The following is a 26,456-nucleotide window of genomic DNA, read 5'->3' on the forward strand; positions in this document are numbered from 1 at the left end:
CATCAGTCTTCAAAGGCAACTTTTTTGGAACATAACTGCTACACAATGCAAAAGATACCAATACAGGAGAACAACAGGACAAACTAGTTAACTATGATTTACCCTTCAAATATCTCTTATTCCCCAGCAACTTAAAGGCAGTTATAAATACTAGCTTTTTAATTTTAACATATTTGTGAAGCTGCATCTCTGTTGCTAGAAAGAATTAAATAAATTTTTCTAGACAATATAAAACATGCTAATTTAGTCTAAACACAAATAGCAAATATACCAAATCTTATTAGCCTTAACTTGTCTAAAAGTTTCACAAAAAGTCAGAAAGCATGCATTCCATGACAGTTCCCCCACACGTACCCCATCATAAACACCTAGTCTACAAACCCAATGACAGAAAATTAATAAGTTGATACAATGAAATAAGGAAGGGAAGTAGACTAAAGATGGGAGATGAACACACATAATTTGAATAACTGCAGAAAGAGCATGTGACCCAAAAAACTAGAAATAGTAGCACTAAAAATGAATATAAAGAAAAACACATCTGGTCTACTTTTTGACTGAAACACATACGTTGAACTTCATTTTCTAGGAATATAGATTCAATTGAAAAATTACATGCAGAAAATTTTTCTTTAAAGGTACTGTTGTGTGTTATATATCAAACTAAAGCTAAATAGAGCACCTATGGAGAAGCATTTTTAATGTGCAAAACATTTTTAAGTGTTAATTTGATGATAAATTGTCAAACTAATTAAGATGGTTTATAGTCTCTAGTGTAATCACTTTAATTCTGTCATATATGTAGCTATGTTTCCACTTTTATTCCTGATGTATTTACATGTGTCTTCTCTCTATTTTCTGACAAGACTTGCCAATAGTTTGATTATTTTATTGGTCTTTTCAGAGAACCAGATCTAATTTTTATTGAAATACTATTTGTTTTCTACTTCACTAAATTCTGCTTAATCTTTGTCTTTCACTGTCACAATGTTTATTCTTTTTCTGGTTTCTTAACCTGGAAATAAGTTAGTTTATTTTTGTCTTCATTTTCCAATAAATGCATTTACAGCTTTAACTTTTCCTCTTGCTAAAGACAATGAAAAATACTATATAAAATTTTTTTTTTTTTAACCAACATCTTAACAACAATAATGATCTGCAGGGGGGAAGTTCCAAGTCAATTTTTGGATGGAAGTCAAAATCCAGAGAGATAAGTGAAAAGTCTGAGTAACAACAAATGGAGAGAGAGAGACAAATGAGAAAAGAGGGACAGCATTCAAAGCCCAAGGCAGCCCAGTATTAAGAGTCTTTGGAGGAGGTCATCCCCACGTGAAGCTCACACCCAGCCCACTCCCAAAGAGCTCTTTTAGTCTCAGGATGAGAACAACTACACAGAAGTCAGAAAAAGATAAGAAAAAAGGAAAAGGGGGTAGAAGCAAACCATCCTACAGAAGTTGTTGAAACCAATCCTAGGGGAGACTGCACCCTGGAGACCAAAAGACCTTTACGCTTGGCCAGACCAAAGACTGTTATGCTTGAGGCATTCCTAATGGCAATGTTTACAGGATCCAGCAGAAGCCAAATCAAAGCCTCTCTAAAGGAGGGCAAATCCACCTTGGCCTTGGAGAACCCTACAAATAATTCAATGACAACAACCAAGAAGCAGGCATAGATAACCATGCACATAAAGAAATAAAACAAAATGAACAACAACAAGCAGAAACATCCCTCACAGACTTCAGCTACTGGAATTACTGGACACAGATTTTAAAATAATAATGCTTATCTATTTAAACAAATAGGACAAACAAAAATATCTGCAGGGTATAAAAATCTATTTAAAAAATAACATATCAAATACGAATAAAGAACAAACATTACTTCTAGAAACGGAAAACACCAAGGCAAAATTTAAAAACTCAGTGGACATATTTAGCAGCATACTGGACCTAAAAAAAACAATTCAAACACCAGAGGTTAGATCAGAAGAAATCATCCATTAACGCATTAAGGAAAGAAAGAGACAGAAAAAATAGAAAAGAGATTAAGAGACATGGAAGACAGTGAAAAGATCTAACAAGTATTTAATCAGAGTCTCAAAAAGGAGAGGAAAGAGAATAAAAGCAATATTTGAAGAGGTAATAGCTTAATTTTTTCCAAAACTAATGAAACTCACTAATCCACAGATTCAAGAAGACTTACACACCCCAAGCAGGGTAAGAAGAAGAAATACACAAATGAGTTCTACTTTTTGGAATTGGTTAATATTTCCATTGTGGCCTATTTGTGCCACTCTGTACTTCTATTTTAAAATTTTGTACAGGGCCAGCCCCGTGGCTTGGCGGTTGGGTGCGCACGCTCCGCTGCTGGTGGCCCGGGTTCGGATCCCAGGCGCGCATGGACACACCGCTTGTCTGGCCATGCTGGGGCCGCGTCCCACATACAGCAACTAGAAGGATGTGCAGCTATGACATACAGCTATCTACTGGGGCTTTGGGGGAAAAATAAATAAAGAAAATTATTGAAAAAAATAAAAAAATAAAAATTTTGTACAAACTTTGTTTTGTACAAACACACACATGCTTGCTACTGTATTATTCAAATTTTCCATTTCCTTTTTATTATCTACTTCATCCGTCAATTTCTAAAACATAGAAGTTAAAAGTCTCTCCATTATGAATGTGGATGCAGTTTCTCCTGGTATTTATGTCAGCTCAATATACTTCAAAGCTCTGCCGTTAAGTAAATCGCTTCACAACTTTAGGAAACTTTTATCAGTAAGAAGAATTATTCTCTGCCCTTTTAAAATGTGTTTGATCTTGAATTTGATTATGACTAATATCAGTATTATTATACCTTCTTTCCTATGATTTCCATTTGCCCACTATATCTTTTTTTCCCTAGTTTCACTGATATTTTTCTTGTATATTTTCCTAGTCAAACAGTTCTGCAAGGTTTACTAGGAAAAAGAGCAGTCCCCCATTTCCTTCCTCCTCCACATCAACTGCCTCTCCCTAGAAATAATCTTGTTGACTCTTTTTAGATGATTCTTTTGTCATTTACTATCACATCAATAAAACACCTGCTTATATTGCTACTTCTTGAATTTTCAGTTTTAGATATTATTATATTATGCAAGTTGAAAATTTAGCTGTCTTTCAGCCAGCCTAACCATACATCCCAAGTCCACTTTCTAAGCTTCTACCCTAATTTTGGTTAGGTCAATATTCACGATTACATTATGATAAAGTTCAAATGTTATTTACACACTTCCACCTCCAGCCATGACAGAGTAGTTGGTAACAAACTACACTTAACAGCATAAACAACCTAGAAAACTAGACAAAATATATGAAATAACTATCTTCAGACATTGAACAAGAGGCAATGAACAGCAGGTCGGTGACCTCTGAGAGAAAAAAATAAGACAGATGAAAACCATGAGTGTCCCAGCTTTCTGCTCTTCTGGCACTTACTGAACCCTGGCACTCAGTTCAACAGTCACACTGAGTGGAGAGGACGGGAACCAAAATTTGAAGAGGCTGAGGCAACTGAAATTTATGGAGAAAATACCACAAAGCGGGAACCAGTCCAAAAAGAATTCCAGAAATCTACATAGAGGAATCCTGTGGTAGCTAGTTTCCATAGGTAGTCTGACGAAGATACTCTGATGCAATCTGTGTCAATAACGAATTTGGGAAGGAAATAAAACATAAGTAATACCAATCACATGTAAACTCTTTCAGAATATAGAGGATGAGGAAGCATTTTCTAACTCATTTTATGAAACCAGTATTACTTTGATACCAAATCTAAAAAGAATATAAATGAAAGCCACAGATAAATACCCCTTATGATATAGACACAAAAATCATTCTGAAAATATTAGCAAATTGAAAATAAAAAGGATATCATAATCAAATGGGGTTTATCCTTGGAAGGGTAACACACACAATCATCTCAACAGAAGCAGAAAAGGCATTTGACAAAATGCAATACCCACTCATGATAAAAACTCTCGGTAAGCAAGGAATAAAACAAAACTTCCTCAATCTGATAAAGACCACCTACAAAAACCTCACAGTCAGTGACATATTTAATAGTGAAATACTCAACACCTTCTGACTAAGATTGGGAACAAACAAGAATATCTGTTTTTACCACCTTTCTCCAATGTTCTACTGGAAGGCTTGCCCAACACAATAAGGCAAGAAAAATCTTTAAAGCATAAAGGTTGGGAAAAAAGAAGTAAAACTGTCTTTATTCACAGAAGATGATCATCTACATAGAAAACCATAAGGAATTTATTTAACAAAATTCAATTGTTCTATAGAATAGCAATGAACAATCGGAAAATGGAATTTTAAAAACTATATCACGGGGCCGGCCCTGTGGTGTAGCGGTTAAGTGCGCGTGCTCCGCAGCTGGCGGCCCTGGTTTGGATCCTGGGCGCACACCGACACACCACTTCTCACGTAAAGGGGAGGAAGATGGGCATGGATGTTAGCTCAGGGCCAGTCTTCCTTGGCAAAAAGAGGAGGACTGACATGGATGTTAGCCCAGGGCTGATCTTCCTCACAAAACAAAAAACAACTATATCACGTGCCATAGCTCAAAAAACATAGATACAGATGAATATAACAAAACACGCTATACTACACTGTACACTGAAAACTACAGAACGTTATTTTAAAAATGTTTAAAACCTAGAAAAATGGAAAGACAAACCTTATTCACGAACTAGATGAATCAACATTTTCAACATGTCATTTTTCCTCAAACCAACCTGTTTATTCAATGCAATCTCACACAAAATTTCAGTAGTGTTTTTGTACAAAATGACAAACTAATTAAAAAACTTATGTGGAAATGCTAAGGTCTTAGATACCCAAAATAAATTTTAAAAAGAATAACAAAGTTGAAAGATTTATTATACCAGATTTGAAGACTTAGAGTAATCAAGACAGTATGGTATTGGCATAGGATAGACATAATTGTCAGTGGATGGAATAGAGACTTTAGAAATAGACTTACACATTTATGGGCAATTGATTTTCAAGAAAGAGTCCGAAACCATTCAACAGTGAAGGGACAGTCTTTTCTACAAATGATGCTGTAACAACAGGATATCTATATGGGAAAAAATAAATCTCAACCCCTATCCCATATCTGAGCCACCGTACCATTACTTTTCCTTTTCTGTGTAACTTTTTGCTTCCTCTAGAGTTAACAACTGTGTTTTGCCTGATTAGATCTCTATGTGTTTATTACTAATTCAACCATCAAATCTCCTCCAACTGTTGAAACTGCCTCACAAGACATTTCTCTTTAAAAACACCAAGTATTCTTTCAATTTTATCTTTTTCTAGAAATCTCCTTGGAGCTTTCTGATTTGCCACATTTTGGATTGGCTGTCCTCTTTATCTGGGGCATAGCCATCATCTTTCCCCATCATCCCAGGAATTCCACTGCTTCTCTCTTGTGTTTGATCACCTGTTTCCTTTATCCCACGTACCCTTCTCTCTCCTTCATTCCTTCATTTTGGTGGGACATATGCTCCAGTAGATTCCTGAGAGAGAATGCATACAAGGTAAAAATTTTTGAGACCTTTCAGGTCTGAAAATGTCTTTTTGTGTACCTTCACACTCAACTAACAGTTAAGCAGATATGGAGTTTTTGGATGAAAATAAATTGTCCTTCAGAAGTGTCTTCTAGCTTCAAGTCTCGCTTTTGAGAAGTCTGAAATGATTCTGATTCCTGATCTTTTATGTGTGACCTATTTTTTTTTCCTCTTTGGAAACTTGTAGAACTTTGTCTTCAGTATTCTGATATTTAAAAATAAAAGTTTGTGCCTGGCACTTGATGGGCCTTTTTAATCTGGAAATATGTCCTCTGGTCTTGGAAACACTCTTCAATCAAATTTTTGAAGACAATTTTCCTCCTGTATCACTGTGGTCTCTTTCTAGAACACTTATTTGGTATTTGACCTCCTGGATTAGTCCTTAAGTAAAGTTCTCTCTCTCACACTAATATTCTCTCCATCTTTTTGTGCTACTTTTTAAGAGATCTTCTCAACTTCATCTTCCAACTTTTTCCTTGAGTTATTTCTGCTATATTTTAATTTTCAATAAGTGTGTATTGTTCAGTGAATTTTTTTATACCATCCTGTTCTTGTTTCATGGATGCACCATCTATCACTTCTGAGATGTAAATAATAATACCTTTGTTGAAGTTTTCATTTCCTTGGCCAGTTTCTGGTTTCCATTGAGTCAATGCTGTATGATGCTACATCAGTACACCACCTGTGTTCCCACATCTGCTCTTCCCACCAGTATTTTTCTCAGAAGTGCTGCACTAAAAGGACATGCAAAGGCGGTCTAAGGAATGACCAGGTAGCCTGTGCCTATGTTCAGGGAAGCTCTAAGGTCCTTTTGAACCCATTAGGTTCAGCAACTAGAAGCAAACAGAAACACTAAACTCTCCCAGTTTTTAAAACCTGCCTGTGTCTCTGCTTTTCAAAGCTATCAAAGCAAAAAGGCCCTTTCTGCAAACAAGCAGGTTTCATCTTGTGGGCCAAAATCAGGAGCTTGCTTCAACTAGCCCCCTACCTGAATCTCCAAGTTTATTTAAATCATCTCAATTCGCCACTTCGCAGAGTGGCCTCCCCGGGCCCTCTCCCTGCAGGGTTGGGCTACGAGTAAATGGTAGCTTTATGGTCCTCTCCAGGCCTCTAGCAACACCTGTGGTTTTCCTCTGTGTTAACACAACCACAGAGATTGGTCTCCAGAGACATAAAGACTTGCCAGTCCCTGACAGAGACAGGTAGTTTCATAAATGTGTGTGCTCGGTGTGCTCAGCATACTCTCAGGCAAGGCTAAGCCAGGTCTCAGAGTCTGTGTGGCTGCACTGTCTGCCTTCCAGGATCCACTTCAGCCATGAGACAGGTACAAACAAGATCTGGGAACCAACAGATCAAGGAGAGGTTCTACGAGTTATGGTTATATTAAGTCAACAAGAAACTAAAAAAACTACTCCTGGTCTGACTAATTCTAATTAACAAAAACTGCTTCAGCTAAAGATTAAAACTTGGAGACCCAAAAGGAGGTTGTCTCATATTTCTCTAATCTATATTTTTTTCTATAAATGTTAGAGAGCCTTGGTGCTCATCCTTAGACAATCTCTCATCTTTTCTATTAACCCTCTCTCTCTTGTGATTTCATCCAATATAATAATTTTATAAATAACATTCTATATGCTGATAACTTCTAAATTTATATCTCCATACCAGAACCAAACTTGAATATTCACCTGTCTAATCAATATCTCCATTTATATCTCCAATAGGAATCTCAAACTTAACATGTCTAAAACTGCATTCCTAATCTTCTCAAAAAACCTCTTCCTAATGCAGTCTTCCCCACTTCAGCCATTTTGTTCTTCCAATAGCTCAGTCCAAAACTTTGCAGTCATCCTCAATTCTACGGTTGTAAAACAAGAACACTGGTATGTTTTATTCTTGATCCTTTGTAGTCTTATGTATTTTTCTCTCATGAGCTTTTAGAACCCTGTCTTTATTCTAGATATTCTAAATTTCACAATTATATAAATAGATGTTGGTATTTTCCAGTCATCTTGCTTCATACTCACAGAGCCATTCTAACCCGAGGACAACTGCTTTTCATCATAAGGCATTATCTTCTATTAGGTCTTTGATTATTTCTTCTCATCCATTCTTAATTCACTGCTTCAGAAACTTCTTTTAGCAGAGATTAGAACCAGTAGATCTATCTTTTACGTTGCTTAACTTTTCTCTCATGATTTTTTATCTTTTTGACCCATATCCAGCAAAAAAAACACTGAGCACAATCTTCCAACTTATTAATTTGCTCTTGAACTATATTCATTTTGTTCTTCAGCCCATCTGTAAGACTGTTATTTTCAAGATCTCTAATTTGTTCTTTTTTTAAAAATGTTCCTTCTACATGAATATGTCATTCTCTCTTAGTTCTTTGAGAGGTACCAACAACACTTTTAAAAGTTTCTTTCTGTTTGCTAACTTATGTGAGTTTCTTCTATTTACTGATTTTTGTGCTTCTCCTTCATAATGTTGGTTTTCCTGAAATGTCTGTTGATTCTTGGTTGTTGCACATCTTTACACGTAAGAACTCTGTCAAGCAGTCTACAAATGCTATTTCTCTTTACCGCAGGATGCTCTTTTGTGATCATGCAGAGGTCAAATTGCTGGACAAGGTATGTCAATAGTTCATCTTCTGAGCATAGGAAGTCCTAGTTCCTCCAGGTTGTTTCCGTTTACCTTAACGCTCTGACCCAAATTTATAATCAGTGTTCAGCTAGAGGGCATCTGTCTCTGCTACATGGCATAAAAGTTGGGCTAGACCCATATGCTGCTCCAATATCATACTCAACCAACTACACTGATATTTTTCCTAGGATCTTGAAGCACCACTATTTCTTACCTTTCTTAAGCAGTCTTCTCCTGAGTATGTTTTAAGTTAATGCTTCTTTCTTGAAATTGACCCCAACGACCTTCTGTCTTTCAAATTCATCATACTTTCTGGTCCTCCAGAAAGGCACCCTATTATTGATAGCCAGCTTTGCTAAGGTTATTCTGTTTTGTTTTTATATTTAAATTTTTTCTATATTTTTCTCTACAATTTGAGGTGATTCTAGGAAATCCCTTAAAACTGAAATGAATTTCTTTGCCATTTCCCCAAATAACTGATTTTTCTCTAATTTATCAATTAGTCTTTTTATTAAGACTCTACTTCATAACACTCCAAAAGAAAAAAAAAAGAGAGAAGAAGAGAAAGAGACCAATCTCATGAAGTCAATCAAATTCACAACCCTTAGAGTCTTGGGTTATCCTGAAAATTATCATTTTCAACAAAACAGTTCACTACAATTGTCTTCTTATGGAATGACCTGGAACGAACTTATAAAATATGTGTTTAAAATCCATTATCACAAATTTACTATAGATTTGACCAAAGCTAATGTTAAGGTTTTCATTTGCTTTTCCATTCACATTCTTAATGGATAGTAACTATATAAAAAGATATATATTGCATATAAATATATATTATAAATATCTATTACATATGTTAGTAGATACTCTATATAAACTATATTAACACTTAAGTAGATCTAACCTTTTTTCATTCATGTAATATATATTACATGCCCACTAAATTAAAAAAAAAAAATTCTGGATACTGCATTGCCTTCTGAGATATAATTCCTCTGATAAGGAAATTGAGAGATAAAATTTTTAAAAATAATACAGGTATCTAAAACACATTTCTGTTATCTCAAAATTTGGTAGTAATAAACATAACAGCTCTTTAAAATAGATGAACAGGGGCCGGCCCAGTGGCACAAGCATTTAAGTGCGTGTGCTCCGCTTTGGCGGCCCGGGGTTCGCAGGTTCGGATCCTGGGCGCGCACTGACGCACCGCTTGTCAAGCCATGCTGTGGTGGCATCCCACATAGATATATAGATATCTATATGTAATAGATATCTTCCTCTATAAAGTAGAGGAAGATAGGCACAGATGTTAGCTCAGGGCCAATCTTCCTCAGCCAAAAAAAAAAGAGGATTGGCATCAGATGTTAGCTCCTTCTGGGGGCTAACATCCTCACAAATAGGGCTGATCTTCCTCACAAAAAAATAAATAAATAAAATAAAATAAACAGAAAAGAAAGTTTAAATCATATAAAAACAGACATTAAAGAGAAGTCAAAAAATAGATACTTGCATTAAGCCCAAAGGTCACAAATAAAGTCCTTTAAAATAGAAATGCAACAATCCTACTCACCCTACTATGTCATTCGCTACACTGCAACTGTTGTGCCTGCTTATTAAAACAACAACACATAGGAAGTATTAAAAATCATAGATTTTTTAGAGTTAGAAAAGACTCATAAGACTTATATTTGATTCCCAGACCTACTACCCACTTGTTGATGCCTCTGGACAAGTTACTTAAAAGGCCCAGTTTCTGTAAGTGTACGATGGGATAGCATTAGCATTATCAGCCCAGAATCATAGAAAGGACTCAACAAATCAGTAACTATTACCTTCTGAACCAGGATTTCTCTGTCATTTTAACCCATGACCTCTTTTAGTAAACATCAAAATTTCTCTCCTATTTTTGTGCTAGAAAATTAAAGTGAATTTCCCCCCAGATGTAATATTGAATGTGTTTTTCCAATTTTACAACATCCTATCTAAATCCATTGCCTCTCTACTCCTAATCCTTTTAAATAGCCAGAACCACTGATCTTGCTAATGTCCTCAGATAAGAAAACTAAAGGCCAACCAGGGACCTCACGTGACTTGACCAAGGTCATATACTTACTTAACAACAAAGCCAAGACTTGAATCCAACTCCCAGGGCAGTGTTTTTTCCATTTCATTATATCTTAAAAATGAAATGCTACACATAACATCACCTTAAGTTTGTTGATTCTTTTGAATCTACTTACTCATATGCAGGGAGGAAAAATTGTACACAAGGTTTTTTTGGATTAGTTACCTTTCTACATGCAGGACAAAGCCCATTTTCATCAGTGCGAATTCGATGCCAACAAAATCGGCAAATCTGGTAGCCACAGGTGCAAGGGAAAAAGTTGATATCATCTATCTCCAATGGCTCCATGCAAAGAGGACATTCCACAGGGTCTTCCTTCGCATCAGGACTGCGAGACATCTTCACGTTTATTAAACAGCAGCAAAAGTTTATAATAATTTAAGGGAGAAGGAAGTTCAGCACGGAACACTAAAATGTAGAACTTCAAAGACCTGTGTGAGAAGAAACAAAATATACAGTTCACTAATGGAAATAATAGCATTTAGAACAATTAAGAATCATATTATCAAAAAATCTGAAAAATATTAATCAGACCAATTTTTGCTATCATCTCAGGAGAAACTTCAGAATGGAACTGTGAATTTTTTTGCATGTCAAGACAAAAAGCCTGGCATTATTAATTTTTTGGATTCAACAGAAAGACAAAACAACTTCCATTTTTCTAGATAAAACATTTAGTACTAACCAAGTACCACATCATAGCACATTTTACAGGAATAAATAATATATAGAAGCATCTTCAGCCTTAAAGCTACAGTAATTTAAATAATTTGATATTGGTATAAAAATAGACTAAAAATTAAAGAAACTAAACAAAGAATCTAGAAACCAAACCAAGAACTTATGAGATTTTAATATTTGAACATTACAAATCAATATGGTAAGGATGAACCAATTTATAAGCAGTAATAGGATACTGTTCTATCCACTATAAGAAAAGAACAGTACACATCTATCTCACACTGCAATCAAAATAAATCCCAAATGATCTGTCTAAAGAGTAATACATTGAAATAAACTATTAAAGTATTAGAAGAAAAAAATAGAATTGTTTAAAATCTTGCAAAAAATAGAATTGTTTAAAATCTTGCAATACACAAGGTCTTCCTAAGCAAAAAGAGAAATTTAGAAGCCATGAAAGAAAGATACAATCGACTTAGCAACACAGAAAGAAGAAAACATAAACAAAATTAAAGGCAGGCAACAGAGTAAAGGATGTATTCACCAAATATAATGAAGAGTTGGTGCCCAGAATATATAAAGAAATCTTGCAAAGCAATTTTAAAAACACAAATAAGTCGAAAGAAAAAATGAGAACAGAATATGATGAGTAGTTCACAGAAGAATCACAAATGATTACAACATATGAAAAGATGATCAACCTCTTTAGTTAGTAAACAGTAAGATAGCATTTTTCCCCACCAGCCTGTCAAAGAAGTTAGTCTCTCCATAAAGTAGAGATTATCACTGATCTAAGTTCCTCTTCACAAAGAGGAAATGGGAGCACAAAAAGTACCTTCCCTTAAATTGCACAGCTATTAAGTGGTGCAGCCTGGATTCATTCCAGGAAGTCTTAGCCCCAGAATCTGTGCTCTTAGCCATTTTATACCATCTAAGAATCTATCCTTCACAAATACTCACACATGCGCACCAAGCACTTTGCTATACATTTGCAGCATTGTTCATAAGAGTACAAAACTGCAAATGACATAACTGTCCATAAGTTAGGAAATCATTAAGTAAATAACAGGATAGCCATAAGGTAGATGGCTATCTACCTTATGATATCAGAAGACATCTATTATGTAGTTCTTTTTATTTTTTAAAAGTAAACTGGAGACTAACATTAATATACAATTACTTCCATATAAAGATATAAACCCTGTATGTGTATATATTTGATTAGTTTCTCCAAGAAAATAAAGCACATGAAAGGTTATACACCAAAATGTTATCATACCACAAAAGACAAAATGGAGGTAAGTAGGAGGGTACTAACTTCACTTTCAAAAGATCTGTATAGGGCTGGCCCTGTGGCTTGGTGGGTAAGTGCGCGCGCTGCGATGCTGGCGGCCCGGGTTCGGATCCCGGGTGCGCATCGAGGCACCACTTCTCTGTCCATCCTGAGGCCGAGTCCCACATACAGCAACTAGAAGGGTGTGCAGCTGTGACATACAACTATCTACTGGGGCTTTGGGGGCAAAAAATAAATAAAATCTTAAAAAAAAAAAAAAAAAAAAGATCTGTATCATCTGAATTGTTACAACAAACAACATTTTTGCAATTCAAATGGCCAAGCTTAAAAAAAAGAGGGAAATTATTTTTATCTCCTTTAGGAAAATTAAATTAAATCTGACCTTGTCAATGATTAGAAGAAAAATATCTTGTTATGAATCTATAATTATTTCAAAAAAAAAGTTTTAAAAAGAAAAAGAAAGGGGGCCGGCCCTGTAGCATAGTGGTTAAGTTCAGCGCACTCCCCTTCGGCGGCCCAGGTACACAGGTTCGGATCCTGGGTGCAGACCTACACCACTTGTCAGCCATGCTGTGGCAGCAACTCACATACAAAATAGAGGAAGACTGGCACAGATGTTAGCTCAGGGCGAATCTTCCTCAAACAAAGAAAAAAAAGAGAACAAAAGAAATGGTATATGTATTTATAAACAATTCAGAAATCCTAGTTTGCAGACCCAGTTTTGTCACCGTCAGTTTCCTCATATAAAAAATGAGGGGTTTAGAGCTGATTTTTTTTGTGTGTGTGAGGAGATCAGCCCTGTGCTAACATCTGCCAATCCTCCTCTTTTTTTTTTGTTGCTGAGGAAGACTGGTGCTAGGCTAACATCTGTGCCCATCTTCCTCCACTTTATATGGGACACCGCCACAGGATGACTTGCCAAGCGGTGCGTCGATGCGCGCCCGGGATCTGAACCGGCAAACCCTGGGCCACCACAGCGGAGCGCGTGCACTTAACCACTTGTGGCACTGGGCCAGCCCCTAGAGCTGATTTCTAAGGGCTCCACCAACTTGAATATTCAAAAACTGTACCTGCAGAAAACATAAACTCAAACATAGGTTCCACCAACAGGAAATTAAACTAAAATAATCGAGTGGTGTTGTCCACATTTCTAATGTACTTTTAATTATAAGACATTATTTCCATAACTACAGCTTATTAGAGTTTTAGTGAAGTAATTTATGGGATGCTGGGAAGGAAATAATACACTGGGATTTATGAATTGAAAAGCATTCTGGAAAGTAAATTACTATAAATAAAAGATGACATACTGAGGTTTTGCTTTTTGATTGCTTCTTTCTTTTAATTTTAAAAAAGTTTGCAAGAGTCATCGTCCAGTTTAGAGGGAGGAAAAGGGACAAAACAGCAAGAAGTTCCTTAAGATGGTTAATACAAAAGCAAGTACATTTTGTTAGCACCATGGAGAGATGCCATGTAAGCCAGCTGCCAAATGTAATCACATAACTGGTAAAACGTATGAGGAAAGTTGGGTGTGGTAGAACACTAGATGGAACACAAGGTAAAAGCTGACTTCTGCTTCATCTCTTCCACCAGGTAGCTACACGATCTTCAATAAGACACTCAAAAGCTCTAGGACTCAATTTACTCATCTGAAAAATGTGAAGAGACACAAAATTTAATGGAATTTCAAGTATAAAGAAATTTCCATTATGTAACCCCACTGAACTAAGCTTTTAAATAAACTCTCTTCCCTCCAAATACCCTAGCAAATCTTCATTCAGGGAAGAATAATTTTATTTCATAAGCCAATCAAGTACTATTAAAATAAAAATAAAACAGAATAAGTTGAAACAATAAGGTTCAAAGGTACAAGACAGAAATAAAAGATGTTTTTAAACAAAAAGGGAAGTAAACTCAATAACTTTCTGGATGAGGTGTGAGGGTTCTTAGGACACAGTGATCAGTTTTTGATTCAGTGAGTAATTTTTCCAAAAAAAAAAATGTTCATTTTCACATACACTATTTAATCCTCGCAGTGACTTGTTAAGAACATATTATTTCCTTTATGACAGACGATAACTAAGGTTAAACGACAACCCAGCATTTAAGTGTTAAAGACACAATTCAAAAGACTACCAACTTCAAAACCCACGCCCCTTTTAACGTAGTAAAACAGAAGTTATGATTACTGAAGTTGCGCTGTCTATCCTTGGGTATGGAGTACAAATGTCCAAAAAGTAAAAGTGACATTACTTTTTTAAAAACTTAAAATTCTACAGAAAATCTCTACCTCATGACCTGAGTTCTTGTTCTCTATATATCACCTGCAACTAATACCACAATACATTATAAATTCTGACATACATAATAATGCTCCTGAATCACCAAAAACCTCACATACCATGTAGTAGGTGTACAAAATAAAAATCATATACTCAAAATCATGCTCGAAAACTCTTTATCACCCATTAAGTGCTGTATACAGGGTTTTGTGCTTAAGACCCTGTTCAGAAGACATGCATAAGAATACACTATAAAATGTAAAAGTACTGCAGCTGGTGTGGAAAATAGCTTGGTGGTTCCTCAAAAAGTTAAAACACAGAATTAGCATATGATCCAGGATTTCCACTTCTGGGCACATACTAAAAGAACTGAAAGCAGGGACTCAGATACTTGTACACCAATGTTGACAGCAGCGTTGTTCACAACAGCCAAAGGTGGAAACAACCCAAGTGTCTGTCAACAGATGAATGGATAAACAAAATGTAGTGTATATATACAATAGAATATTATTCAGCCATAAAAAGAATAAAATTCTGATACATGCTACCATGTGGATGAACGTTGAAAACATTATGCTAAGTGAAATAAGCCAGTCACAAAAAAACAAATATCATGATTCCAGATACCAGGTATCTAGAATAGGCAAAGTGACTGACACAAAAAGTTGAATAGAGGTTACCAGGGGAGTGGGGGGAGGAAGAATGGACAGTTATTGTTTAATGGATACAGAGTTTCTGTCTGAGATGATAAAAAGGTTTTAGAAATACCAAGTGTCATGATGGTACGACATTGTGAATGTACTTAACGGCACTGAATTGTACACTTACGCAAATTTTTATGTTACATATATTTTAGCATAATAAAAATCAAAAAGAGAAAAATATACACACTTAAATGCAGTATATAATCAAAAGCACTTTTGAAAAAGAATTATTTGGTTGTCTTATTTTTTTTGTTTTTTTTTTTTTTTTTATTTTTCCCCCAAAGCCCCAGTAGATAGTTGTATGTCATAGTTGCACATTCTTCTAGTTGCTGTATGTGGGACACGGCCTCAGCATGGCCGGAGAAGCAGTGCGTCTGTGCGCGCCTGGGATCCGAACCCGGGCCGCCTGCATCGGAGTGCACGCACTTAAGCCACGGGGCCGGCCCTTATTTAGATTAATTAATCCTTTAACTTTTTGCCAATCTCGTAGCTGAATTTGTGATAAATTAAAAGTATGTATGATGCAACTTCATCAGTTACATAGAAGTTACACTCCTGAATACACCATACACCCAAAATTATATATGCACTATAATTACACATAATGGAAAGCTATTTATAGATATGAAATATATACACACACGTTAAATGTTATCCAGAATACCATCTTAAGTTTCTATAAAAACTATACATTCAATTCAATACATACACAGAACTATATAACATCTTAGAAGTCTGTAACACAAGTATAATACCACACAGCTTATATTTTACTTATCAATGTTTTATAACTATGAAATTCTTGTTTCTTTAACAATCAGCCTATTCTCCTAGATGGAAGCTTCAGCAGAGCAGAGAAGTTACCCGGTGTATCACATTTATGATGGTATACCAATTAGCTAGAACATGGCCGCTGATAAATAGTAAGCACTCATACACTTGACAAACGAATAATAAATAAAAGACAGGATGAATTATTTGTTATATGTCAGTTGTGACTGACAACCCTCTTCAAATATAGGAAACGACACTCCAAGCTGCCCACTGTTTCTGTTTTAGGCACATATTTCACAAAGCATGTTACTTATATAAACTACACAAAGGCAAAAAACAGACTGAACAGTAGCTATGGAGAGTTTGCTAAGCGAAAAAGCAAAGTAAGTCAACTGCCGAAATATCAGCACCCCAATACCTCTTCCCCTTTATAAATTAAGTACCAAAGTACCGGTATACATACACCATGAATATACATATACTATGGAACTCAAGACTGTCTTTGTCACCTTTAGGAAGGCAGCAAAGCTTATTTATGTTTTAGAAAAATATCTACGTAAGAATTTAAAGTCTCTCTCATAAAAGGTTAGGCTGCAGTTATTTACAAAAATCAATTATTGTATTGAAGGTGGGACAGCCTTCTACCTGTCCACCAATTTGTTCTTTATTTAGTAAGTTATTTGTACTTTAAGATGTAAATCAAAATCAACATACAAGTCATCGCACATAATGTAACATGTCCCTTAAGTATTTCTGCAGGAGAAGAGGTACATAAGGGTGGAAGGAGATGAACGGAATGTTTTTCCAATAGAAAATATTGAGGACAGAGACTGTCTCACTTATCAGCGTATCCAAAACACTAGAATAGTTCTTGGCACAGAGCAGACACTTAATAAATACTTGTCAAATGGAAGGAAAGCAAGAAAGAAGGGACGGAGGAAAGAAAGGGATAAAAGAAAGTACCTATTCATTCACCAACAAATGTGTAAGTACCTATTGTAAGAGTCACTGAACAAAACCGTGCCAATCCTTACAAGTCCACATGTAGCAAATACACATTACACACAGTAACAGACTTCTCTGAACATCTCACTGAAAAGGCAAAGGTTTTTCCATTTTCTTATGATGCAACATTCAATATTTTAAAAAAATTGTAATTTGCTAATTCGCATGTATTCATTTGCACAGTTAGAGTAATATGATCTTTTATTTTGGGAGAGATATTCATTAAAATCTACCAATTTATCAGCTGTACAAATCAAAGACAGCAAAGATCATTCAAATCAAAGCCATAACGGAATGCAACCTTCACATAACAGCTAAATTTTAAGAAAACCTAACACTATGAAAATTCAAATGAATAAAAGAAATTGAAGATGATCATTTATGTGAAAAATCAATTTTAAAGAAAAAAGATTTGTTACAAGTTTCCTTTAAATAAAAAAGTTTCCATACACATTTAAAATGGTTGAAGTAAAAATATCTAATTTAAACTAACTTGGTAAAGACATTTACTACTTAAAGCACAGTAGGCAGAACTTAAGAATCATTAGTCTTTTAAAGGGGAAGAGGGTTAAAAAAAGGCAAAAGCACATTTAGGCTCTGTTATCAAGAAAGCTAACTGGTTGTCCTAATTGTATCCAGGACACCAATAACACTTATTATTCCCTTTATGTAAAAAGGTTCTAACTTCATTAGAGAAGTTAGACAGCTGGCCAGTGAAGGTTTCTGCCATTCTAACAGTTCTTTTTTATCTTCATTCATTCAGTGATTCAATAGTTATTAAGCTCTTACTATGTTTCAAATTCTAGTCTAGGTCTTTGGGATACATTAGTGACCGTAACAGGCAAAAATCTCCACCCTTGTTGCCTAACTTTTAATTGGGAGATCTAAACAAAAATCATAATAAATTAGTAAATTAAATAATATGATAGAAGGTGATAACACTGTGAGGAAAGTAGAAGCTACCAGAGATGGCTCCAATTTAAATGGACCTATTGGAGGAGTCTTCACTGAAAAGGTAACATTTAAAGGAGGTCCCTGAGTAAGCTATGCAAATATATGAGAAAAGAACAGACCAAGCATGGACAAGTCAGTAGAGAGGTCCCAAGGAGCAAACATGCCTGAAGTGTTTGAAGAACAGCAAATTCAGAGTGGCTGGAGTAGAATAAGCAAGGGGAAGAACAGTTTGAGATAAGGTCAGAGATCCTGGGGATCCAGGACCTTGTAAGGATTCATCTTAGGCCACTAGAGCAACTTTGGCCTTCCTTGTGAAATAAATGAACAGGACCAGAGAGTTTTAAACAAAGGAATGGCATGAATTTGACTTATATTTTAAAAAGATCTTTTGGGTTCCACTTTCAGCATGACAGTGTAAGGAGCTCCACAAACCCACTATTCAGGGAAACTGGTAAAAATTATTTAAAACCAACCATTTAAAGTATCTGGAAATGATCCTAAGGGCATAAAGCAAACGAAGAATCATTTATTCAAGAAAATCCACTAAAACTCAGGAAAAACAGCAAGACTAGGTAGTATCAGAACCAAAACGTGCTCCCTCTCTCTCTTTTCTCAGCTCAGTGAGACTGAAACTCCACTCCAGATTGGTACAGCCAAGAATACAGGCCACCCTCTCACCACAACTACCAGGCAGAGAACTATCTTCCCAGGAAAGACAGGACATCAGCATTTCTCATCCTGCCCAAAGCTACCTGATGCTGAAGCTAAGTTCTAGGTAAGTACAGCAGATAGGTAGGGGCTCCCCTCTTCCACCCAACTGCCACTCATGGGAAAGAGGTCCTATGTTGCTAGTGCCTGTTGAAAATACCAGGATCGAGATTGCCCTCCACCTAGCTACTTCATAAAGCAGAGGCCCCACACCAGGGAAGGCAAGACAAGAAGACCTGAGGCTACTACACACCCATCCAAGAAGTGCTCAGTTACTAAACTGGGGTTGTCAAATAGAGAGAAAAGTGCACCACTGTCCCCACTACCCAACTCCAGAGCTACAGCCAGAGCGCCAAGACAGAGATTTTGCCAGGAGGGTGAAGCAGGCCTTAAAATAGATAGTTCTGAATCTCTTCCATAGGAACTGACTTCATTTGTAAGAAAAGTGTGAACTTCAAGCCTAAAGGGCTATCTCAAAACCATGGAGGTTGCAGTGAAAGACAACTTGGAGGAGATTCAGATACAGGCTAAACTGTAAACCAGCTAGTTTGCAGAGAGAATAAGCAGAATCAGAGAATGTGACAGCTAGGATGAGCCCTCCTAGGGTCAGAACAAATTTCAAGCTCTGACCTCAAGAACTATCCCTGCAAGTGAGCTCAAATTTTTTTGGATCAAGCTGAGAAGCAATTTATGCCCTAAGGCATTGTTGAAAACAACTAGCGGAGCTTAACATCTGAGTGTGGTCAAGGGAACAGACTGGAAGAGAGCCCTGCCAAAAACACTATCATCCCAGGGTGCATGTAGGCATACCAAGTCTGCATCCCCCAGGAACATCACCAGATTCTTTACACTGCAAGAGGCAGACTTCACTAAAATAATCCACCCAGTCACTAAACAAGTGAGCAAACAACAAGACCTGGGAGGGGTGGGAGGAGACCAGTACCCAAAGTTGCTACAATATTATATAAACTGTCCAGTTTCCAACCACAAATTACTAGCAAGGCAAAGAAACAGGAAAATATAACCATACACCAAGAAAAAAGCAGGCAACAGAAACTGCCTGTGAAAACCACCAGATAACAGATTTAAATGGAGTCATTTTAAAAACGTTCAAAGAACTAAAGAAAATCATAATTAAAGTAAAAGATTGTACGATGACAATGTCATCTCAAATAGACAATTTCAATATAGAGATAGATATTATTTACAAAAAAAAAAAAAAAAAAAGAACCAAATGGAAATTCTGGAGTTGAAAAGTACAATGACTGAAGTAAAAGAAAGTCAACTAGAAGGTCTCAACCGTACATTTCAACTGGCAGAAGAATGAACTGGAAAAATAGAAGGTAGATTGATAGAGATTATGCAATCCAAAGAACAGAGAGAAAAGAATGAAGAAAAATGAACACAGCTTCAGAGAAATGTAAAACACCATTACGCGCATCAGCATACACATAATGGGAATACTAGAAAAAGCGGAAAGGAGAAGAAAAAATATTTGAAGAAATAAACTACACAATATAGATGAATCTCACAAATATAATGTTGAACAAATGAAGCTAAAAGAAGAATATAACTGTGGTCATATAAATTTCAACAGATAAAAAAACTTTATTTTAGAGATGTACATAGGAGATAAAAGTCAGGGTAGTGATTGTCTCTGGGTGAAAAGGAGAGGGTTAAAAACGGGAAGAGGTATATTGGAGGGGGGTATTCTTACGTACTTGAAATATTCTATTTTTGACCTGGGAAATGGTTACAAAGAGTTTGCTTTATAATCAACTGTACATGTTTTACATGTTTTATATGTTTCTGAATATATATTTCTTACTTTTTTCAAAGTCTTCAAAGATAATAGCTGCAAATTTCCCAGAATGGTTAAAAATAATCCCCAGACCCAGAAAGTACAACATACACAAGTGGCATCAACAACCCATGCCCAGACACAAGACAGTCAAATTGCAGAACACTAATGGCAACAAGAATTGTAAAAGCAGAATTAAAAAAGGACCCTTCACCCAATGGAATGATAATTAGAATTACAGCAGACTTTACAACAGCAAGGACTGAAGCCAGAAGTGAATGACATATATTCAAGACACTGAGAGAAAGTTACTGTCAATCTATAATTGTGGGGCCGGCCCCGTGGCTTAGCGGTTAAGTGCGCGCGCTCCGCTACTGGCAGCCCGGGTTCGGATCCCGGGCGCGCACCGACGCACCGCTTCTCCGGCCATTCTAAGGCAGCATCCCACATACAGCAACTAGAAGGATGTGCAACTATGACATACAACTATCTACTGGGGCTTTGAGGGAAAAAAGGAGGAGGACTGGCAATAGATGTTAGCTCAGAGCCGGTCTTCCTCAGCAAAAAGAGGAGGATTAGCATGGATGCTAGCTCAGGGATGATCTTCCTCACAAAAAAAAAAAAAAATCTATAATTGTGCTTCTAGAAAACAATAACCCTTAAGTATGAGAGTAAAATCATAAAACGACATTTTTTGAGATAATCAAGATTTTCACATGGACTGAATACTAGATGCCAGTAAGGAATTATTATTAGTTAAGTATGATACGAGTATTATGTTTATTTTTTTAAAAAGCCCTTTCTTCTAAAGGAGAGACATTCTGAAGTATTTACAGAACTTCATGATATGATATTTCAGTAAGAAAGGAGGCACAGAATGGGGAAGAGACAAAACCAGAATAGCAAAATGTCCATAACTATGGAAACTGAGAGATGGGAAATAATTCGGTTTCATTACGCTGTGTGGTCTACTTTCATGTATGCTTAAAAATTGCCATCATAAAAGCTAAAAATAATTGATAAAAGAATGAGGCCAAATTAAAAATTAAAACAAATAAACAAAAATAGAGATAGTTTACCAGTAAGAGACCTCCACTAAAGGAACTTGTGAAGATGTTCTTCAGGAAGAAGGAAAATGATCTCAGGAGTGATTAAAGAAGGGATGGTGAGGAAAGAATATGGTAAAAATGTATGTAAAATGAATCACCTATTTCCATATAAAATAATATAATTTGCTGGATTTAACAAGGATAAAATAAAATACTAAACAATAACATGTTGGGAGAGGACTGATACACAATAAACCGCGACAAGGTCGAACTTGAAGAGCAATACGAATTGTAAAATTTCAAGGGTAACCACATACTTACTCTCTATGATCTACTAACTCCACTTCCCTATTATCTTCCTTAGAGAAATAGTTGCACATTTAACTGAGAAGGCATGTACAAACAGTTCCAGCACTGTTTGTAACAGGAAAATACTGGAAACCTATCAATATCTATCAATAGGAAATGGCAAAATTATTCTCTATCAGTAAAATGAAATACTACACGGCAGTTTAGAAGGCAGATCTGTACATACAAACATACTGAATGAAAGCAACTAATCACAGGTACTGTATAACAGTTTTTACATTAAAAAAGAAAACATGTTTTCTATATATACAAATATAATTACACGCAAAATCAGAAAAAATTACATACAATCTGGTACTAGTGGTTACATCTACAAAAGCAATAAAGAAAATAGGGTAGATTGGAAACTTGAGCCTTGGCTATGATTTTTGTAAAGAGACTATATTTATGCATTTCTTCTATAATAGCAAATTAATTTTTAAAAGTAACTTTTTTAAGGATATTAAACTTGAATCCTTTGAGTGCAAAGATTATGTCTATTGTGTTCAACACTATACCACGGGCAAATGTATAACAAATTATAGGTTCCCACAACCAGGGGAAGGGGGGCAGATACATGGCAGAGTGATTCAAAGGAAATATAACAAAATAGCAGACTCTATCACTTAGTAGGGAGGCTATGAGTCCTTTCTTTTCTTCCTTTTATTTTCCAAATTTTAGAAGATGAACATTTACATTTATAGCAGGAAAAACTATTTTAAATTAGTTAAAAATTAAGTACAATTGACAAATAAAAAGAGACAATAAAGTGATGAAATGAAAAAACTTTTGAACATATAATTAGAGAATCAGCATCAACATGTTACCTACTAGCTTAATGCTCTCTCAAAAGGCTAGGAGTTTAAAAAATTAAAGGCTAAGCCTGATGAAAGTGTTATTAATAAGATAAAATCATATCTGCACAAAACCAAAGCAAAGACTAATTAGTGTGCTAATTAGTTCTCTACCATACTTGTGCAGGTTGTCAACAGAAGGACTTGCCTACATCAGCGTATCTTCAATTCAGAAAGAAAATAGGTCTATTTGAGGGCAAAGCATCTGGTAGAGTATGCCTGTTTTTAAGGACTACCCCAGAGACCTATTTGAAACAAATGCATCCAGGTATCAAAAGCTTAAAACCTTGTCATTCTGGACTTATAAATTAGTCCTTTTAGAGACGTTTCTGTACATCAATTTACAGTATACCAGGAGTAACAGAGAAGATAGAAAAAAAATTAATCCAAGGAGAACACTAAACCGAAGTGCAAAGGCCTGTCTCACCCTCTCAGTATTTAAAAAAAAAAAAAAGAAAAAATTCATGTTTATTAGCATTGTTAGGTGTGACCTCTTCCTTACCCAAATCTGTTACCCAGTCACTTAGATTCTACCCTTTTCTAAATTCTGATCCCAGGTTACATGCTGCCAATCAAATGCTCCTCTTCCACCAAGAGATCAATTCATCCATCTCTAAATTCTTTCCTCTTGCCACCACTTCGATCTTTCCACTTCACAGCAAGCACTGAATAATAAGGAAGTCCATCTTTTCAATTTTTTGACTGGGTGGGACATGAAAGGGTACAGTAAGACGGGATTCATAAATGAGGAAAGATAAGAGATATGTGGTTAAAGAGTGATTTTTAATAGGAAAAAAGTGGATTTTAAACATTAATGCTAAACAAATACAGGAATCAAGTTCATATATGAATACTCCCTGGAATTTTCAGTATTATATATTTGATTCCTAGATATGTTACCATGTAGCCCATGCAGGATAAAATTAAAAGATTAATTATAAAGATTTTTAAGGGGCCTAAGATACAGAAATAATAGATTCTCCTATAAAAACAAGACAAAAATTAATGTTTCAATTTGTTTTGTTCCTCCCTGATGTCCATGTGTGTCTTGCTTCTATTGTGACTCAGTAAAATCTAGAATGGTAACAGTTTTACGCCATAAAGTCATGTCAAAATAGTACACAGTTCAGCACCGTCTGTTACATGTATAACTAATTCATTCCTATCTCAAGCAGAAAATGTTAATAAGCAAACTGTATTTCTGTAGAAAGTCTCAAAGAGAATATATGTGCCAGAATGTTTTAAATAATAAAACATTTTATAAACAATAAAGGACCATTGTTACACAACATTAGATTGACTACAATAGTAAAACACATAAGCCATCATTCTCCCCAGAAAAGAATTGTTAAAAAAAAACCCTTTAAATCTATAGAGCAATGCAAACCTAATTCAACCAACTCAAAGGTTCTGTCTCCACTATGCTTGTTTCATTAATTTTTAAATTGCACATAAGTATACTCTATACACACACTTTAAAATAAAAGTCCATGATCAACTACAAATGAAGAAATTTAGAAAGACCACTATATTTATTTTTTTGTAGCCAAATCAAATGGTCTATTAAAATAATTAGGTATTTCAAATGTTTTCAGGGAATTTAAACCTGTAAGTTAACAAAAATGACTAAAATATATGTGCATGTAAATTCTGAGGAGATTAAGAATATTGTTTACTTAATTGTGAAATGTAAAATATATTAACTCACCCACACCATTGCCATCTTAGAAACTAAAAGCCCATTAAAAAATGTAACACCCAAGCAGAACAGTTGGTGGTTATGGGAGGGGAAACAAAAGGGGTAAAGGGGGATATACGCACGTTGACAGCCGAAAGCCAGACTTTTGGTGGCGAACACGACCAGTCTATACAGAAGCCGAAATATAATAATGTACACCTGAAATTCACACAATGTTATAAACCAATGTGACCTCAATAAAATAATAAAAAAATGTAACACTCACTAAAAGAGAAAAGGCTCTAAACTAGGGATCAGCAAATATTTTTTGTAAAGGGCTAAATACTAAATATTCTACGCTTTGTGGGCCATACGGACTTGCAATTACTCAACTCTGCTGCTGAAATACAAAGGCACTTGCAGACAATACATAAATAAATGAGTGTGGCTGCATTCAAATAAAACTTCATTTATGGACACTGAAATTTGATTTTATTTAATATTCCCATATTACAAAACATTACTCTTCTTTTGATTATTTTTTCAACCACTTGAAAATGTAAAAATCGTTCCCTTAGGCCTTATGAAAACAAGCAGCAGGGACTGCTGCTCTAAATTAACATGGAAATCTCACAAATCTGAGCATGAGTCTAAGTCTTGAACTTCTTTCAAATCTATTTCTCTTAACCTTCTCCTTTAGGAAATCTTTTTAGTATTATATTAAGCAAATGCTTTTCTCCACTCTAAGCATTTACTTTTACAGGGCCCACTGAGTTGGCCCTAGCACACTCGCTATGAGAAAGAAACTACTAGCACTACTTTAACATTATAAAAAATTCTTTTTGCATCTTCATATTCTTACTATAAAATTTCACAAACTTGAAGCAATTTGGGAACAGAGCCTTGCTTTCCAATTAGACAAAATTCAGGTAATAAATACAGTACCTGAGAAATACTGACCTACGACATGACAACTACAATAAAACCAAGAGCATTCTGCAGAATACATGTTAAAGCATTAAGTAAAACTGTCCCCAATGATGTTAATCAACACTCACTAAACATTTACAAAATGTTCCTAAAGTTGGGGGCCTCGGTAAACTTCCAAATAATCATACTATTTGTATATGAAAATACAAAGAGTGAGAAAATTACCTACAAGTTTAGAATTGGGTGCAGTTTCATATTTCACATAAGGAAGAAATTCAGTTGGAGATGCTAAAAGGAGTAATATAATGAAAATAAAATATGAACAATGAAAAATGCAAGAGCAGAGAAAGTACAGGCACGGAAGTGAGATAAAATAATTATTAGAGTCTAAGTTAAGTTTTAACAAGAAAGGAGAATAGCCAAAAGTAGACTAATGAGTTTGGTATCACAGGGGAAGCAGCTGGATTTAATTAAAGAGAAAACAGTTTATATGAACAATGGTGGTGAGGGATGGAAGGAGAAAGGGGAAATAAAAGAGCAAATAACCAAAATAAAACATTAAAATTAAGTCATCATATAGTTATCAGGCTACAATTTTTTTCCAAATCATTTTTGCAATATAGTTATAGTCTTATTACATAGAAGTATGCAACCATTACCTTCCATTACAATTACTGTAAAAACTATAGTGTATTTATTAATGGGGGGAAAGTTTAAGAATCAAGCTGATGATACTAATAATATGCATGCATAATAACATGCTGTAGATAACACGAAACTACGTTATTACACTTATAGCATGCAAAAATGTCTTAACTTTGATAGTGGCTAGAACTTTAGCACTTATCAGTTGGCCAATTTTGGGGGGCTAGGTAAATTATGACAAACTGTAACATGTGCAATGCTTCTAGAAGCTTTAATGCACAAAATAGGAATTTTTTAAAAAGAGAAAATCCTGCTTTAAAGCAATAGGAGTGTATAAGAACATAGTAACCAAAGCAGA

The 26,456-nt window shown here is 35.4% G+C and overlaps 1 protein-coding gene across 11 annotated transcripts in view; it reads right to left on the reverse strand.

The window, feature by feature from the left end:
* Positions 1-26,456, reverse strand: part of CNOT4 (CCR4-NOT transcription complex subunit 4) — a 140,700-nt gene that overhangs the window by 74,267 nt on the left and 39,977 nt on the right. For all 11 annotated transcript variants that reach the window (XM_004430729.3, XM_014787726.2, XM_004430728.3 and 8 more), the window contains one exon: positions 10,557-10,822. In XM_004430729.3, the coding sequence (XP_004430786.2) occupies positions 10,557-10,730 (174 nt within the window). In that variant the 5' untranslated portion in view covers positions 10,731-10,822. The remainder of the gene's footprint in view (positions 1-10,556; positions 10,823-26,456) is intronic.

The sequence above is a fragment of the Ceratotherium simum genome, chromosome 1 (genome assembly GCF_057802395.1).
Source record: "Ceratotherium simum simum isolate JZ-2026a chromosome 1, ASM5780239v1, whole genome shotgun sequence".
In the NCBI taxonomy this organism is placed as follows: domain Eukaryota; kingdom Metazoa; phylum Chordata; class Mammalia; order Perissodactyla; family Rhinocerotidae; genus Ceratotherium; species Ceratotherium simum.